At 33.1% G+C, this 19,834-nt stretch overlaps 2 protein-coding genes and 1 long non-coding RNA gene across 3 annotated transcripts in view; 1 reads left to right on the plus strand and 2 right to left on the minus strand.

The window, feature by feature from the left end:
* Nucleotides 1-19,834, plus strand: part of LOC127701048 (A disintegrin and metalloproteinase with thrombospondin motifs 18-like) — a 523,205-nt gene that overhangs the window by 284,887 nt on the left and 218,484 nt on the right. The gene's annotated exons all lie outside the window — the stretch shown is intronic.
* On the minus strand, nucleotides 116-2,205 carry LOC127701114 (uncharacterized). Its single transcript, XR_007981821.1, has 2 exons — nucleotides 1,883-2,205; nucleotides 116-1,312 (listed from the first exon to the last, which is right to left on the minus strand). It is a non-coding gene; the product is annotated as an uncharacterized LOC127701114 (long non-coding RNA).
* LOC127701060 (uncharacterized) lies at nucleotides 6,527-19,533 on the minus strand. Its single transcript, XM_052204846.1, has 5 exons — nucleotides 18,949-19,533; nucleotides 14,846-15,025; nucleotides 9,269-9,434; nucleotides 8,765-9,028; nucleotides 6,527-6,952 (listed from the first exon to the last, which is right to left on the minus strand). The coding sequence occupies exons 1-5, from the start codon at nucleotides 19,479-19,481 to the stop codon at nucleotides 6,776-6,778; spliced, it is 1,320 nt and encodes a 439-aa protein (XP_052060806.1). The 5' UTR covers nucleotides 19,482-19,533; the 3' UTR covers nucleotides 6,527-6,775.

The raw sequence follows: 19,834 nt of genomic DNA on the forward strand, positions 1-19,834 counted from the left end.
CTTATGCACTTTAGTTCGATAAACTCACTGAATATCATACCACATCTCCTTATTTTTATATGCATTACAATTTACATGTGCATGTAATTATCAATATATATATATCAGAACAAAATTCATTGCGTCACTTTTATTTCTGCATCCTTTGGCACAATACAAGTTTTAAAATTACACAACATAAAACAATTAAATGTTATTTCAGATGAAAGTTTTGTTTCAGTTCCATTCATAGGATTTGTTAGAATTTTGTATGTTTTGCCAAGTCCAATAATTCGCTCTATGTGCACATGTTAATTGGAGACTTTTCTATCCCGTATAAGAGTTTTGGAACTAATTCTGTTTCTTTTTTTGAAAAAAGTTAGCAAACAAATCTTGCACATTTAAACCTTTGTCTGCCATCACACTGTCACCTGGATCACATAACTGAACTACATTTTGTATTCTACATCTTTCAACTATTTCATAGTCACTGGTAGAACCAACATATGCAGTAGAGACATAGTTGACTAAACCACCAGGCGTCGAACATACAAGTATTTTCAGTGTTTCTGTTTTTATATGATGAAAAGGTTGCCTGAGCTCTAGGAGCTTTAGTTTTATCACGGGATATTCTGTGCTGTCAATAATAATCCAAGTCTTAGGAAACTTTTATTTGAAGTTGGATGGCGAAAAATGCCTGACTTAACCACTAGATGGCCAAGTGTTAGCCTCACACCACTGTTTAGGCATAAAAACAATCCATGTATATACACAATATTCTTAACACTAGATTCAATCTAGAATCTAGAAAGTTCAAAGTTGGTTGTATAATGCCTCAATTTCATCAAAGTCATAAAAAAACTGATTTTCAACTGACACCCTATCAATTTGAAAATATATGTATCTCGAACAATGTGCTGTTGGACCAAGTGTGGTCAAAACAAATAAAAATTTAGTATACAACTCTAAACTGGTATAAAAATGCATGGCTGTGTCACGTGTCTTCATTTCAAAATTCTCTGCTGAAAACATAGACATTGATGGTGTTTGCGTAATTCCATCTTTGAAGCTCAACATTAGCTCATATCAGCAGTTGGTGGTGGACAGTCATAAATCCTTTCTGCAGTATGAATGACTTCTTCAGGAAAACCAACTTTACAATCAAAACTTTCCTCTAGATTTCTACTACAATATTCATCAAGTTTAGTTCTTTTGTTTTCACAGGAAACTGCCCTGATTTTTCTTTTTGCGGACGATTCAGTCTCTTGCTTGGTCCAGGAAAATAGGCTGGGAATGGCAGTAGACTTAGGTCTCTGTATGGTGGGTTTGCGCCCTGAAAAAGGTTATAAAACATTAGTTTTTTGATAATTAAATGAACTTCCATTAGCAATGTATACTTTGTATTACCTGGCGAAATATTAACTAGATTTATTCATTACAATCTGGATAAAACTATGTTTGCCTGATTCAATGTATGTTATGTAAATCCAAAGGACAAACAATGAGAGACTTATGCAACAAACGTACATTGTTTGTACCTAAATAACTATAATATTGATGAGAGCATGTCATTGTTTTGTTCCTGTTAACATTGTCATTGATATTTTTCAAGAAAGTCTATGAGGCATAGCTTATGCATTCCTGTCATTACTACATTAGCATAATTAGTGCTAAAATAATTCTCAGTATGATATACCTCTTGTAAGAAATCATTATAACTGTAGCAATCACCAAAAAATCTCAAACAGATCACATTGAATCGTAATCCAAAAAATTATGACGTCTTGAATTAACCACCCCCTTTTATTCTAAAACGATAATTGCGGTTGTAAACAGGCTTTGGTTTATTCGCATGGCGATTACATATATAACTATATATTTCAAAAAGAAAATAGAGTTTTACCATGAATAGTTTCCTGCACGTAGTCTTTTTCAGTAAAATGTGCCTTGCAAACAACAGCTGATTGAGATGGACTCCACGATGAAATCGTGTTCTCGTCCAATCTGCGTTTGGGCCATGGCGTTGATCCAACTTTTCCTTCTTTTTAAGTCATTTGGAAATGCATGTCCTTCTCTTAAATGACATCCAGATACACAACAACAAGTACTTGGCATCGTTAATTCAAAATGTAACTGAAATAGTTGCACAGTGCAGAAACCGGAAGTTGAGGAACAGGATCGGCTACCACGGCGCCACCTATTCAGGAACGATAATTTGCTACTTTATATAACTTCGAAATAACAATAACGTTAGACGGGTTCACGTGCATAAACAGAAATGCGCTTTAAATTGTATAATATAATTAATGTTCAGTCGACTCTTAATTATTATATCAACGACTGAAATGATTTATAAACATCTAGATTGCAGATAACACTCGAAATTAACCCGAGCTCTTTCCACACGGAATTCAAATAATTCTAGTTTGTCAATCGGTTGACTGCTTATAATGCAAAATACAAATATATCAAAAGTTTTTAAAACTAACAAAACACAATGATCGTTTCTCTATTTCCCAATGTAAATGAAATGAAACAAAAAACATTTTATATCACAATAAGAAGAGGAGAGAATTCAACATTTCCGGATCTACTTGGAGCCTAATGACCCCCCACGTAGATAAGTTGGATATCGCGGAAGGAAGAATTAACCCGGCAACAAGAAAGGCATTAAAGCACTGCCTTTAAAAACCAGCTGTTGGCATGACACGGGTTATGTTCTTCTCATATATGTTATGATGGTATGATACTAAACCCATAACGGGAAGGATTGTGCCTGATATTCATATGATGAAGACATAATCTTTCAATCAGTTTAATTGAAGTCTGCAGCTGGCATGTCAGTTACTGCTAGTAGTCTGTTGTTATTTATGTATTATTGTCATTTTGTTTATTTTCTTTGGTTACATCTTCTGACATCAGACTCGGACTTCTCTTGAACTGAATTTTAATGTGCGTATTGTTATGCGTTTACTTTTCTACATTGGCTAGAGGTATAGGGGGAGGGTTGAGATCTCATAAACATGTTTAACCCCGCCGCATTTTTGCGCCTGTCCCAAGTCAGGAGCCTCTAGCCTTTGTCAGTCTTGTATTATTTTTAATTTTAGTTTCTTGTGTACAATTTGGAGTTTAGTATGGCGTTCATTATCACTGAACTAGTATATATATATTTGTTTAGGGGCCAGCTAAAGGACGCCTCCGGGTGCGGGAATTTCTCGCTGCATTGAAGACCTGTTGGTGACCTTCTGCTGTTGTCTGTTCTATGGTCGGGTTGTTGTCTCTTTGACACATTCCCCATTTCCATTCTCAATTTTACAATACACATACACAATACTAATATTAAAACATAAGCTCCAGACCTCAATTTAACTGATTAAACAATTATGCCTTCATCATATGAAAATCAACCACAATCCCTCCCAATAGAGGTTTAGTATCATGCCATCATAAATTGTACAAGAACATAACCTGTATCATGCCAATAACCAATGCAAAGACCCTATGAGTGAATCAATATTAATTCTTAAAAAATACCTTTTTTTGCTGTATATAAAACAATAAAAGTAATATAAACGGACCAATACCGAACTATAGTCCTTCTAATAATCGGCATTAAACACTGAATGTTCAATTCTGTGTGAATGTCATTTTTTGGGTATGAAACCTTTAAAACATTTATAAGACATATAATACAATATAGTTGACTTATTGCTGATAGGTTTGAGAAAACGATCAAAATACGGAAACTAAACACTGACCAATGAACCATGAAATGAGGTCAAGGTCAGATGATACCTGCTGAAAAGACATGTGCACTTAATAAGCATTCCATAACCAAATATAGTTGACCTACAGTAACTGTTATATATAGCATCTGAGAAACAGACCTAATCAAGTAACTTTACCTTTGATAACTGATCCATGAGATGAGGTTGAGCCTTGTCTGACAGACATGTAAACCTTGTAAGGATCCATTTACCAAATATAATATTATCCTATTACTCATAATGAGCCAAAGACAATGGACATTTGACAGATAGAAATTTCGTAACACAGGGCACCTATATACAAGGTATGAAGCATCTTAGTCTGCTACCTTCTGAAATATAAAGCTTTAGTTTTCTATGTTGTGTATTGTTTTTTGTCTTTTCATCGTTTTTCGGTTTTGCCATGGCGTCTTCATTTTTTTTTTCTCGACTTTTCAGTTTGAATGTTCTTTCGGTATCTTTCGCCTCTCTTTATACAAATTAGTATCTCTGTCTTGCATTCTGTGACCTGTGTTGCAGGCAAGGAAAAACATTACTCCAATATATCACTTGATATCAAGTAAGAAGAGATCTACTGCACAACCAACTTATTCATGATTAAAAAATACTTTGAATAATGGGTCAACACTATGTATCATTCTGTGTATAAAATAGAAAATGGAAACGTTGATTATATCAAAGGGACAACAACCCGACCAAAGAGCAGAAAACAACCCAAAGCCACCAAGGGTCTTTAATGCTGCCAGAAAATCCTTCACCCAGAGGATGGCTTCAGCTGGCTTCTAAACAATAATGTATACTAGTTCAGCAAAATGGACAACACATTTACAAATAAACCAAAATTAAAAAAAAAACATACAAGACTTACAAAGCCTAGAGGTTCCTGACTTGGGGCAGGCGCAAAAATGCAGCAAGGTTAAACATGTTTTGTGAGGTCTCAACCATCCCCCTATACCTCTAGCCAGTGTGGAATAAACAAACACACAGAAATATGCAGAGTCAAACTCAGTTTAAAAAAGTCTGAGTCTGATGTTAAAATACGTAAAATGACAATGATACATAAATTAACAAAGGACTACTTGCAGTTACTGACATGCAAATCAAATCAAATCAAAAGCTTCATTTAAAGTCGGCATGTCACATAACAATAACATAAGCTCTTAGAGCTTTTATAACCGACAAATACATACATTTACCCAATAAACATACACAATACACATACACAATACTAATATTAAAACATAAGCTCCAGACTGCAATTAAACTGATTAAAAGATTATGTCTTCATCATATGAAAATCAATCACAATCCCTCCCAATAGAGGTTTAGTATCAAACCATCATAAATTGTACAAGAACATAACCTGTATCATGCCAATAACCAATGCAAAGACCCTATGAGTGAATCAATATTAGTTCTTAAAAAATGCCATTTTTTTGCATATAAAACGATAAAAATAATATAAACGGACTAATATCGTACTAGTCCTTCTAATAATCTGCAGTAAAACTGTAAGTTCAAATTCTGTGAATGTCATTTTTTGGGTAGGAAACCTTTAAAACAACATATTAAAGAGACTAATTCAAATAGCTTTATTAAAATATCTTCAACATAAAATATAGTAAATAACTGTTTTTATATGTAAATTAGAACAAAATACTGTCATCTTTCCGCTAAAGTAATCTTTAACAAACAATAATATATAACAAGGAGTCCAAATGTAGCAGATTTATGATTACTTCATTGATGTAAAATATGTACCTACTAGCTGTTTTTTCAGTAACACACATATATATGTACAATAAATTTATAAATCTAATACTATCAATATTTACATTAAACGCCACTTTTGATATATGATGTCACTTCCCCAAGTAATTTTTTTTATTTATATAGAAAGTAAGAGTACCAGTAAATTTTATTTAGAATCAGCACATACTTACAATCAACAATAAAGATGAGCTTAGGAAAGCTCTTACAACCAACAATAACATATATACAAACAAGAATGTGTCCATAGTACACGGATGCCCCACTCACACTATCATTTTCTATGTTCAGTGCTAAAACTCTAATTTGGCATTAAAATTAGAAAGATCATATCATAAGGAACATGTGTACTAAGTTTCAAGTTGATTGGACTTCAACTTCATCAAAAACTACCTTGACCAAAAACTTTAACCGGAAGTGGGACAAACTGACAAACAGAAACGAACAAACGAACGGACACACAGACCGAAAAACATAATGCCCCTCTACTACCGCAGGTGGGGCATAAAAATCTTGATAAAACAAAGTATCAACTTAAATAAGTACATATAAGCATAAAAATGTTATCATGTATAATTATCAAATAAGATGAGTGCACATAAGCATATAAATGTTAGCACATATTATTATCAAATAAGATGAGTGCACATAAGCATATAAATGTTAGCACATATAATTATCAAATAAGATGAGCACACATAAGCATATAAATGTTAGCACATATAATTATCAAATAAGATGAGCGCACATAAGCATATACATGTTAGCTAATATAATTATCAAAATGATGAGCACACATAAGCATATAAATATTAGCCAATATTATTATTAAATAAGATGAGCACACATAAGCATATAAATGTTAGCACATATAATTATCAAATAAGATGAGCACACATAAGTATATAAATGTTAGCACATATAATTATCAAATAAGATGAACACACATAAGCATCAGATTGTAACAATTCTGTCAAAGTAAAAGTGTAATATTGACAGTTCAGGAAAAAAACTCACACATCCTTTTAGGACAGGTGAGCTGATATAAAACACTGAAAAATAGGAGTTTCTATTTTTGTTCAGTATATTATCAAAGAAGAATTTTTAACAAAAGACAAACCTTAAGAACTTTGCTAAAAAAAATAAATACTTTTTTGTTACCACATAAATTCAACAGATATTTATGTAATTTTTTGAAAAATAAATATTGACAGGCGTTAATGGTGATGTGAATGTTGAGAACTCCAGAGAATTCCTGTTCAGTCAACCCATCCATTATTAAGTCTTGTGAATGCTTCAACTAGTATGTCACGATCTTCCTTCAGCAAAAAGTCTCTTGGTTTTGAGTAGAATATTGTAGCTTTACCTCCTTCACATAATTTATTCTTTACATCAGTCAAATGACCAGTTTTGATTTCAAGCACTGTAAATGTCACCTGTAAATATTTATTAATAAGAATTATTTGGTTATAATTTGCAAATGATTTGTAAACACTGAGTATACTAGGAAGAGGATTTGAATGAAACATTTTACCATTATCTACATATATTTATTATGCACTTTCAATTGCTGTTTTGCAATCTGGTTATACAGACACTTTGAGTTATTTTTGTCTACCCTTCACTTTAAGTACAAGAATATGACAAGGCTCTGTCCAAAATTTGTTACTTTTGGTAATTATTAAATCAACCAATGAAATGTTTGCTTTTCAGTCTCTTGTAAGTCAAGTGTGGACACAGAATCAGCATTTCAATTAGATTGGATTTTTTAAGATCCCATTGCAAGTTCGATGAACTAGGAGTAGAGCTAAACATGTATATCCCTGCTGCCTATGGTCATTGAACCCTATAATGACAATTCCTATATTTTGCTTCTGGGAAACCTAAAAGGTTTAAGGTATAAAGTTGTTCAATAGCTTCATATAAATAAAGGCAACATGAAGCTTGTTATTGCTCACCTGACCTAAATTTGTTTATTGATACTGGTAAAAACATATATGCTTAACTCAGAACAATCATACAATAAAAGAGCAGAGTTCAATAATTATTTTCCAAATTGTCCGTGACATTGCTGATATTAACCTTTAATTTGATAAAAAAAACTGGCAAAAAAGTGTACATGTGAGAGCACTTGCAATGCAAATTTCCATATAATTAATATTTCTAAGGGCATAAATCTTTTAAAAATAATTGATCTGCACTGATTTTCGAACTCCTCCGAGACATCACTGATATAAACCTACAATATAAGTTTCATAAAAATCTGGCAAGAATTATACACATGAGAGCGCTAACAATGCAACTTTCCATATTTTTATTTCTAAGGGCCATAACTCTTTTAAAAATTATTGATTGGCTCTGATTTTCGAACTTGTCCGAGACATTGCTGATATAAACCTACAATACAAGTTTCATAAAAATCTGGCAAGAATTGTACACATGAAAGCGCTAACAATGCAATTTTCCATATAATTAATGTTTGCAAGGGGCATAACTCTTTGAAAAATTATTGATCCCTACTGATTTTCAAATTCGTCCAAGACATTGCTGATATAAAACAGATGGATAGAGGCCCGGTATTTCTATGTCCCCCGCAATGCGTTAAGCGAGGGTCAATTAGCTGAGACAGATGTCAGATAGATACTACTATCAATAAATACATGTACATGTAGTATATGCATTACATCTGTTACACTGTATGTATCAAGGAGTGTGCAACTTTGTCCAATATCATAGTCTCTAATTTGTTGATATTAATTTGCACCCACCACAGCACAAACATAGCATTGTCAACAGCTAGAATTCTGCTGAACCAGTGCTAGGGGCAAATCCCCTGTAATACAATCTTAAACTTCCAGTAGTGAAGTGTGTTCTTTGATAAAGTCCTCTCAAAGTTTCTGTTCAAGAACAACAATAAAAGCACCAACCAAAAGCATGAAAAGTATGGACTGTCAAAGTGTATACATGTGTATGTTTTTTGTTACATGAATTCATAAACAATATCCTGTTTCAAAATTTTTGAGATACACTTGCAGCTAGGGATTAAAATTTCTTAACTTCACTAACTTTTGATAGTAAATGTTGTTTTTGGTGATAATTATTTTTTTTACATACATGTTGCTGTACAGCTTTTAGAAAGAATGTAATCAGCACCCTACAATATGTACAAGCTGCAGTATTTTTGTTCAGGCTCATACTGTATGACTATACTTGTTATTCAATTATAAGATGATGTGAGTGCTACATACTTCAGTTCCAACTACTATTATCCCAGGGAGATACTCTCTTAGACCATCTGTTCCTTCCAGTTGTTCTGTGAAAAACTGGTCAAGTAAGAGCAAGTCTCCTCCGTGTTTTGCTAATATATCTGGGTTAAACCATTGTAATATTGGCTTTCCAGCATGAATTGACAATTCATTCTCACTAGCTTCACTACTTGAATTTGAATGTCTTCTTTTTTCATGTTCCATTCCAACATAGTTTTTATTGATTGAATATTCTAAGTTTTTAACCTAAAATATAAAAATACATTGTTCATTTTGACTTACAGTAAACATGGTAAAAGTGTTAACATTAAAAATTTGTTAAATTATTAAAACTAATGATGATGATTGCTTACAAGGGCTTTTCTGGACAGTTGAGTTGATTATTTAGACAACTGACCCTATTTGGCTTTTTATAAATTTTAAATTATAATAGTTACTTTAAATCTGTTCACATAGAAATGGAAAAGGTCACATTATTCATCATACCTCTACAACTGATACAACATGAGGCTGTCTCCTTTTTCCTGTAACAGTCTTTGAAAGAATATCAACAGAATAAGCTCCTGGGACTAAAATTATATCTGACTTTGCTGTAACTTGAACTCTCTTGTCAAAACAAATCTCTGTGTTCCCAACAAATGCTGAACCTGGTCTTAAAAGAAAAAAAAACCAATGAAATCAACCTTACATAGTCGATGGTCCTGTTCAATTGAAAATGCCTATGTATCATATCATTCAAACATAAATGGGGAATGCATCCTTGGGACACAGATGATGCCCCCGCTTGCATATAACGTTATAAAGGGACATAACTCAAGAACTGTAAAAGTGACGCTACCCAAATTTGTACTTGATCTGAGTTTTGTGGTAATAAGCATTGTTTATAAGTTTCATAACATTTGGTTGAGGCAAACTAAAGTTAGAGAACAGAAACGAAAATTTCAGCAATTTTTCCATTTGTAAAGGGGCATAACTCTAGAACAGTAAAAGTGATGCCACCACAATTCAAACTTGATCTGTGTTTTGTGGTAATAAGCATTGTGTATAAGTTTCATAACATTTGGTTGAGGCAAACTAAAGTTAGAGAACAGAAACGAAAATTTCAGCAATTTTTCCATTTGTAAAGGGGCATAACTCTAGAACAGTAAAAGTGATGCCACCACAATTCAAACTTGATCTGTGTTTTGTGGTAATAAGCATTGTGTATAAGTTTCATAACATTTGGTTGAGACAAACTATAGTTAAAAGAGAACGGAAACGAAAAATTCAGCAATTTTTCCATTTGTAAAGGGGCATAACTCTAGAACGGTAAAAGTGACGCCACCAAAATTTAAACTTGATCTGCGTTATGTGGTAATAAGCATTGTGTATAAGTTTCATAACATTTGGTTGAGGCAAACTAAAAGAGAACGGAAACACATTTTGGGACGTACGTACGTACCTAGAGGGACAAGGGTAAAACTTAATGCCCCCTCCACTACGGCGGGGGCATAAAAATAATGCTAAAATATGGCAGAAAGAGAACATTTACCGAAACTGCATTATCAAGAGGCATTTTTTCTTGTATTTCAGCCTTTTATTTATGCACAATACATGGAATACTTGCATGACTTGTATTTTCTTAACTTAACTTTTTATAATGATCTTACTACAAACAGTTGTGTTCAAATTTTAAAAGATGTGGTTGCAGTATTCTCAACTTCAAGTCATTGAACATGTGAAGGGAAACTTCAAATCTAACTAAATCTATGCCATAACTTAGAAACCATACATCATAATAACAATTAGCAGTTTCAGAATCCAAAGGACCATGTTGGTACACCAAAATGAAAATAACATCAAGTCATTGGTTGAATTTCAATTGTTTTGGACATTGTAAGCCAATCACAGCATCTTGGTGTACACTTTTGAAATATTACTCAGAATACAATAGATTCTGAAATGGCAAATTGAAAACAACTTTTGTTGAATGTTTCCTGACATTCAAAAGTTGAACATTAAAAATGTTTAGTCCAGGTCTTAAACTAGGGAATTTTTGAAACATTATTGTGTTATCCAATTTAAAACAATTCCGCAATTGCTTTTATTGAAAATAACTGATGCCTCACTGTTTTGGTGGAAATATAGAAATGAAAGAAGAGCATTTTTTATTTCAGGAAAATTTAAAGGTGCATCCAACATTTTAGTATGTTTCCTAGGGGTGCCAAAGAATGCCAAGGCAGGATCTTACTACATCTATCTAAGCTATTTTCCACATCAGACATCAGACATTGTGAAAGGGGCAGTTAAAGAACAAAAAAACTTATTGACAAGCCATTGTTTGCTTCTGACTGGAGTAGCCTATCTCCCCTTAACCCCATCCTTTAGCAGTAAATCATTGGAAAGGTCAATCAATATTTTTTTTCTGTGTCTAATTTGATATAAAAGTTTGTGAATTCAAAATTTCCATCAGTTTAAATCGGAATAGAATGGAAGACCATACAAAGTTGAGCATACAATTAAATATATCAAAGTTGTGTCGGCCATTTGTTTTTTTTCAGGGTTACTGTACTTTGAAGCTTAGAAAACCTATCAGTTCATTACATAAGTTTGAGAAGACACCATTTCCTACAGTTTTCTTTGGAATGGATTAAAACTTGACAGACTAATCTGATTTAAATCACTTGTCTCACTTCAGGTCCTCTAGTTTATAGCAAGTGAGTGGTTTGATTTTAATCAGAATGTTGACAGAATTGCTCATGCATTATTCTCTCTAAGGTTTTTGAACCCTATAATTATGCTTATCCTTCTTTCAAATGTTTTCTAATAAAGTTTAGGTCAGCATGATTCTGTAAACATGTAAACTAATAGAGGAAAACAAAATGCAACAATTCATCATTGCAAGGATGATATTTGAAATCTCTAGGGCAAACACTGATGTATCCCCTACATTTTTTCATGTTTTTGTTGCCCAATGTTATTCTATAGATGTATTTACAATTGTATGCAAATTTGTCCGCCATTACTTAAAATCACAGAAGTTCCTGTAAAATTTGACATCACAATTTAAAAAAAATTGACGTCATAATTAATAAAGATCTGTGCCATGAGTGCATGATAAGCCCGTCGTCAACTGGACAGTTTTCAACAATTTTTCAACTAATAAATTTCCATAACTCCGCAATGTCATATCAGAAATTTATAAAAAATAAAAGGGAGCTTATTTCAATAGATATAAACAAGCCACCAAAGTTTCATGATAACTGCTAAAAGCGTTTTTGAGTTATTGTCTGAAATACTGGAAAATCCCCCATTTTTTATGAATGAAGTCCCAATACTCGAAAACATAAAATCATAATTTTTTTTAAATCGAAAGGGAACTTATGTCAATAAATTACATATATAAACAATCCACTAAAGTTTCATGAAAATAGTTCAAAGCTTTTTTGAGTTAAAGTCAGAAAACTGGGTAATCCTCCATTTTTTATGAATAAAATCCCATAACTCGGAAACGTAAAATCTAAAATTTATAAAAATCGAAAGGGAGCTTACGTCATTGGTCATAGATATAAACAATTCACCAAAATTTCATGATAATTGCTAAAAGCATTTTTGAGTTATTGTCCGAAATACTGGAAAATCCCCCCTTTTTATATGACTGCAAAAACATTTTGTGGTCGTATATTGGTATGACGTTGGCGTCGTCGCTGTCTGAAGACACATTGGTTTTCACACTATAACTTTAGTTTAAGTGAATGGATCTCTATAAAATTTTACCATAAGGTTCAATACCACAAAAGGAAGGTTGGGATTGATTTTGGGGGTTATGGTACCAACAGTTAAGGAATTAGGGGCCAAAAATAAGCATTTTTGTAACTTCCAGACATAACTTGTGTGTTAGTGTATGGATCTCTCTGACATTGTACCACAAGGTTCCATATCACAAAGGGATTGCTGGGATTCATTTTGGGGGTAGTTGCCTCCAAATTTTAGGAATTAGGGGCCAAAAAAGGGGTAAAAAACAAGCATTTTTCTAGTTTCATGACAATAACTTGTGTGTAAGTGTATGGATCTTTTTGAAATTGTACTACAAGGTTCCACATCACAAAGGGAAAGCTGGGTTTGAGTTTGGGGGTAATTACCCAAAACATTTAGGAAAAAGGGGTCAAAAAGTGCCAAAAATAAGCATTTTTCTAGTTTCCAGACAATAACTTGTGTTCAAGTATATGGATCTCTCTGAAATTGTACTGCAAGTTACCATACCACAAAGGGAAGGCTGGGATTGATAATGGGGGTAATTGTCTCAAAATTTTAGGAATTAGGGGCCAAAAAGGGGCCTAAAATAAGCATTTTTCTAGATTCAGGACAATAATTTGTGTGTACTGTAAGTGTATGGATCTTTATGAAATTGTACTACAAGGTTCCATATCACAAAGGGAAAGCTGGGTTTGACCTTGGGGGTAATTGCCCTAAACGTTTAGGAATTTGGGGCCAAAAAGGGGCCAAAAAACAAGCATTTTTCTAGTTTCCAGACAATAACTTGTGTTCAAGTGTATGGATCTCTCTGAAATTGTACTGCAAGGTACCATACCACAAAGGGAAGGCTGGGATTGAGTTTGGGGGTGATGAATCATAAGGGGGTTCAAAAAATTGGGGGGGGGGGATTTTTTTTTCCTATTTTTTCTTTAAAATTTTCCATTTTAAATTGGTTATTTCTGATTTATATATAAAAGCAAATAATAATGATATGGTTTGAATAGGTAAATTAAATTTTTTTAAGTTCTTAGACCACATTCATTCTGTGTCAGAAACCTATGCTGTGTCAAATATTTAATTACAATCCAAATTCAGTGCTGTATCAAGCTTGAATGTTGTGTCCATACTTGCCCCAACTGTTCAGGGTTCGACCTCTGCGATCGTATCAAGCTGTGCCCAGCAGAGCATTTTATTTACGAATAAAGTCCCAATACACGAAAACATAAAATCAGAATTTTTTTAAAACGAAAGGGAACTTATGTCAATATATATAAACAATCCACTTAAGTTTCATGAAAATTGTTCAAAGCTTTTTTGAGTTATAGTCAGAAAACTGGAAAATCCCCATTTTTTATGAATAAAATCCCATAACTCGGAAACGTAAAATCTAAAATTTATAAAAATCGAAAAGGAGCTTACGTCAATAGATATAAACAATTCACCAAAGTTTCATGAAAATTAGTGAAACCGTTTTTGAGTTATTGTCCGACATGTTGATGACAGACAGACGGACAACGGTTTACCATAAAACGTCCCTTAAAAGTATGTATAAAAAGTGATTGTTGCTTGACGTCAGAAGGTTATTTGGAGACAGATCTAAGGTCATTCAGAGACAACATTCAGCTAAATACCAAAAGTGTAAATGTATTTATTACATCAGACTATTATGAATATTCGTGGATGTTAAATCTCCTACATTTATGACAGTGAGTATACACTGGTATAGAATCAATGAAACTTAAACAGAATTGCTTCATTCCATTGTACACAAATGTATATTGAATAAAAGAACAGAGTTCAAATGTCCCCTGCATTTACACATTGTTTATATGCCCAAGGTCAATAACTTCAGAAAAAAGTTTTTGTGTCCATTTAAACTTTTTCATAATTATCTTACAGAAATGAAGATCTGAGATTGCTAATAATGTTATTTTCCATATATTTTCTATTTCCAAGGCACATAACTCCTGTAAACTAATTAGTCAGCACTGTTTAAACTCCATGCTGGTATAAACCTTTGATATAAATTTCATAAATTCCAACAAGAAATGTAGGTGTGAGAGTGCTAATATAATGCAATTTACCATATAATTCATATTTCCAAGGGCATGAAGGGCTAAACTACATAAGAAATAGTTGATCTGCACTGATTTTAGAAATTGTACAAGACATCTCTGATAAAACATATGACATGTATGATATAAATAATAAATTCATGTGTAAAAAAACTGTAAATTAACTAATTATTCATTTCTTTAGTTGTTACAATATGATCCATTGTACAGTGTACTTGTATGATAACATTATACAAAACTGTAAAATACTCACAGAGGCAGCAGTTTACACAATTTAGAGAATTCTTTGACCATATCCACAAACATATCTTCTGGCACACCACCAACAGATTTTCTATATCCTTTTCTATCAAAACAATGGGCATCCTGATATGCTATCATTACTTGAACAGCGTTGATGAAATTAATTGGATCTGCAATATCTAATTTGTGCCTGAAATTAAAGATAAAGCCTTGAATACCTTAAATGCTGCAATAAAACTAGCATAAACATGCTAAAGAGCACAAAGAATGATTATGAAAAGAAGTCAGAAAGGCTTTCTGAATTCTTGTCATATAAAAATAAGGAGGTGTGAAATGGTTTGTTAATGATACATGTACAACTATCCACCAAAGTTTAAATGGAGTGGATGTAAGCAATTATAGGCAACTGTACGGCTTTCAACAATGAGAAAAACCCATACCGTATAGTCCCCTATAACATGTATAAAAGGCCCAGACATGAAAAATGTGAAACATCTCAATTGAGAAAACTAATTGCCTTATTCATAACAAAACAATTTTGTAAAGAACAAATATGACAGACATGAGCCAACGACAACCACTGAACTACAGGCTCCTGACTTGAGACAGGCACATAAAGAATGTGGCAGGATTAAACATGTTTATGAGGGCTCAACCCTCCCCATTCCTGGAACAGTGGTGTAACAGCACCATAAACATGATAAAAAACAAACTGTAAAAAAAGGTTGGTACAAGGCACAACTAGAGGCTCTCAAGAGCCTGTGTCGCTCACCTGTATTTACTGATGCTTTGGAAATCATGTAAAAAAAGGTTAAAATCATAATTAATAGTATTAGATATTAGAATGATATCTAAGATAATAACAAAAAACTGCAAAATTTTTGTAAAATTACTAACTCAGGGGCAGCAACCCAACAACGGGTTGTCAGATTTGTCTAAAAATTTTCAGGGCAGATAAATATAGAACTGATGAACACTTTTGCCACCTGTCAGATTTGCTCTAAATGCTTTAGTTTCAGAGATATAAACCAAAAACTGCATTTTACCCCTATGTTCTATTTTTAACCAAGTCGGCCATGATGGTTGGAAGGCGGGGTCATCGGACAAATTTTTTAAACTAGATACCCTAATAATGATTATGGCCAAGTATGGTTAAATTTGTCTCAGTAGTTTCAGAGAAGAAGATTTTTGTAAAAGATTACAAAAATTTACAAAAAATTGTTAAAAATTGACTATTAAGGGCAATAACTCCTAAAGGGGTCGACTGACAATTTTGGTCATGGCAACTTATTTGTAGATCTTACTTTGCTGAACATTATTGCTTATTACAGTTTATCTCTATCTATAATAATATTCAAGATAATAACCAAAAACTGCAAAATTTCCTTAAAATTACCAATTCAGGGGCAGCAACCCAACAACAGGTTGTCAGATTTGTCTGAAAATTTTCAGCCAGATAGATCTTGACCTGATAATCAGTTTTACCCTATGTCAGAATTACTCTAAATGCTTTGGTTTCAGAGATATAAGCCAAAATCTATATTTTACCCCTATGTTCTACTTTTAGCCATGGCGGCCATCTTGGTTGGTTGGCGGGGTCATCGGACACATTTTTTAAACTAGATATCCTAATGATGATTGTGGCCAAGTTTGGTTAAATTTTGCACATTGGTTTCAGAGGAGAAGATTTTTGTAAAAAGCTAAAGACGACGGACGCCAAGTGATGAGAAAAGATCACTTGGCCTTTTGGCCAGGTGAGCTAAAAAAACAACTTACATAAAAGCAATAGATAGACACAAAGCACTGAAATAAGAGTAATCACAGTTACTGAAAGTTAGTTCAAAGCCAATTGCAACTTACATACATAAATAAATCATATTCTCCTAGAATAAAGTATCAATCATTATAGATCCAACGGATTTAGTGTTAAGATGTCGTAATCAGTGACTATATTTAATCTGTAAAATTTAAAGGCATTTCTAAAATTGAGAATGGAAATGAGGAATGTGTCGAAGAGACAACAACCCAATTAAAGAGCAGAAAATGGGTCTTCAACACAGCGAGGAAATCCCTAAACCGGAGGCGGGCTTCAGCTGGCCCTAAACAAAAATGTGTACTAGTTCAGTGAAAATGGACATTACACTAAACTCCAAAACATATAAATGAACTAAAATTAAAAAACATACAAGACTAACAAAGGCCAGAGGCTCCCGACTTGGGACAGACGCAAAGTTGTGGCTGGGTTAAACATGTTTTGTGAGATCTCAACCCTCCCCTATACCTCTAGCCAATGTAGAATGTAGCCAACATGCATGTTATTGGCCAATCGACTTAAGATTTATGAAAAATCCATAATTTCAAAATGTATATATTGAATCAATTAACAAGATTAAGGGATCTATTTTTGCCTGCAAGATTCAATCTATAAAATATATCATGTGTTACGATTGCCAATGAGACAACTATCTAACAGAGTTCAAAAGAAGCAGATTTAAGCAATAATACATGCTATAGACCACTGTACATGCTGTATGACCTTTAAAAATGAGTTAAACCCATATTGAATATAATACATGTACATGTAGTAATTACCCATAAAAAGCTCTGACACAACAAAATATAAAATATTCAACATGTTCAAACCAGAAAATCCAAAATGAAAACAAACTCGAGAGACAACTACTGAATTGGATTCAACAACATATTGTCTGCAAAAAATTTCAATTTATATATAAAATTGGCCAAAGCATTTTAGTACATCATTGTACATGTAGGTTGAAGGGTGAAAATAGAAAAGCATGAAGAGCAAGAAAGGGGGCCGGCCCGGGGGTGATTATCTAAATGAAATCTTTTTAAATCATCCTAATATTGTTTCATTCACATTTGGGAAAGAGAGGCACTTGCCTAGAAAAAATTTTCAGGTGTTACAATTATTTTGCCTCCACACTGAAACAGACACAAACTCAGAACTCAAGTATGTTTTAGCTACATGTTCATGTACTTCACAACAGAAAACAAATGTACAAGGTACATGTACACGTAGGTTAACAAAAGCGTGTGCCATTATTTACAAAAAACTAAGTTACAAGGAGGTACACTTTTGACTAATATTGTCTTCTAAGCGATTCTTTACTGGTCTAGTACCAGTTACCGTCAAATATTCACAGTTTTTCTCAAATAACTTTCAACAGGAAATACTGATGGAAATATTCTTTTAGCAGGAAAAAGGTTACCAAACGTTATGTCTAGGACCATATATATATCATGTATATAGACTCAGAACTTAATTCCTCTTCAACGAAAAGCTTGAACTTGCATAGTTACAAGGACCAGTTACCATCAGTTAAGAATCTAGTTCCTAAATTATAGAAATGACATATTTATAAGAAAATTATTGTCATATTTTACTGTTTTTATGCAAACAGAGATCATGGAGATGGAGGTTTGTCAAACATGTCGAATAAACCAACAATATTGTCATTCCGCCCATAAATTCTGAATATCTCAGACTTTTACTCAATCTGAACTTATCTCGAATTTATGTCACCTGAAATCAACATGTTACACTACATTCATGACATTGAAAGGGGTCATAGAAATTGATTCTAAAATTAATTAACTTTTTTTATTCCTTTGAAGGAATATTTTATGTCCTAAGTAAGGTTTTGCTTTCACTTTATCTGAAAACCGTCAGTTTTCTTAAATCGAGGGCGCCATAAAGTGATGACATCATGTCCCCGCACGCATATCTCCCCACTACACATGCTACATGTACATTTGTATGTGATAAAAGAACAAAAAAAAAATAAAGATTTCCGAGTCTTGATTGATCAAACAAATTGAAAACCAAGTTTATAAAAATAAAATAAGAGCATTTTTATCATGTTTATAAAGATAATAGCAGTATGCTGTATTTACACAACGAGTCTGTTATTGCATAAAATGCAAGGTGACGGTAACTGGTCCTCGACCAATATTCTAAAAATACAGAGTCTTTGACGACTTCTACAGTTTTTTCTGTTGCCTTTTTCTCTTAGTAGTCTGATATGATATGTAATATTTTCAAGAATAATGTTTTTTTGTTGTTTCAACAATTACATGTACATGATGTACCTGAGTTCTAACTGTAGATGAAGATTGTCCAAATCTTTCTCTATTTGCTTGGACACTGGAATTAATACACTTTCACGTTTATCAGTGGTTAATTGGAGTAGTTCTTTAGCAGACATACTGAATGACATACTATCCTGCACATTATTTACATGTTCTTTATCTTTTTCCGTCAGTGGTCCAAAATTGCCAGTTTTCTCAAAAATAAGATCTAGAACACCTAAGGGTGATGGAAAATAGTCATCACTGTAAATAACACCTACTAAATCAAGACAAGCTATATTCCAATGACATGTTGAGGAAGGTATGATCTTCAATTTTCCAAATACATATGGAGAATCATAACCTTCTTCCGATGAACTTGAGGACGAACCTCTTCTGTCTCTGTATCTCCTTTTGTTTTTTCTTGCATTATATCGCGACAACATATTAAATAATCCCGAACTGTCATCAGATTGAGAAGTTTGTATCATAATTTCTTCGGATGTCAAATTTTGAGGCTGAGTTTCATCTGTGTCTTCACTACTTCTTTCCATATTAATTAAAATTTCATATCTCGCGCTTCCGGGACCACATGTCCATGTTGGGCTCACCTCTCTGAACCGTGTAATGCTCGAGTCGTATCCGGAGTAGCAGTTAATTTATTCCGACCCCTGATTAAAAAAAACAAGTTATAAATTTTATATTAGTGGCTTCTGGAAGCGCTTAACTGGATTTTCCTCATAAGGAACGCTCAAAGCTATGTAGTATATAATGTATTTGTAAAGCAAAATATTGTCCTATAAAATATTGTCCACCAAGACAATATTTCATGACTATGTATCATGAAATTTTGTTCTCATCTATGAAATTATGTCCAGAGAAGGGAATATTTTCATTGTGAAATTTT

This window comes from Mytilus californianus, unplaced genomic scaffold, assembly GCF_021869535.1.
Source record: "Mytilus californianus isolate M0D057914Y unplaced genomic scaffold, xbMytCali1.0.p SCAF_5, whole genome shotgun sequence".
Classification (NCBI taxonomy): Eukaryota; Metazoa; Mollusca; class Bivalvia; order Mytilida; family Mytilidae; genus Mytilus; species Mytilus californianus.

Bases quoted from the DNA above. Each gene is read 5' to 3' on its own strand.
- LOC127701060 (XM_052204846.1), bottom strand. From the start codon at position 19,481: ATGGAAAGAAGTAGTGAAGACACAGATGAAACTCAGCCTCAAAATTTG. The intron at 15,026-18,948 runs GTACATCATGTA...CTTTAATTTCAG, and splicing joins CATCTACAGTTAGAACTCAG to GCACAAATTAGATATTGCAG. The intron at 6,953-8,764 runs GTATGTAGCACT...AAATATTTACAG, and splicing joins TAATAGTAGTTGGAACTGAA to GTGACATTTACAGTGCTTGA.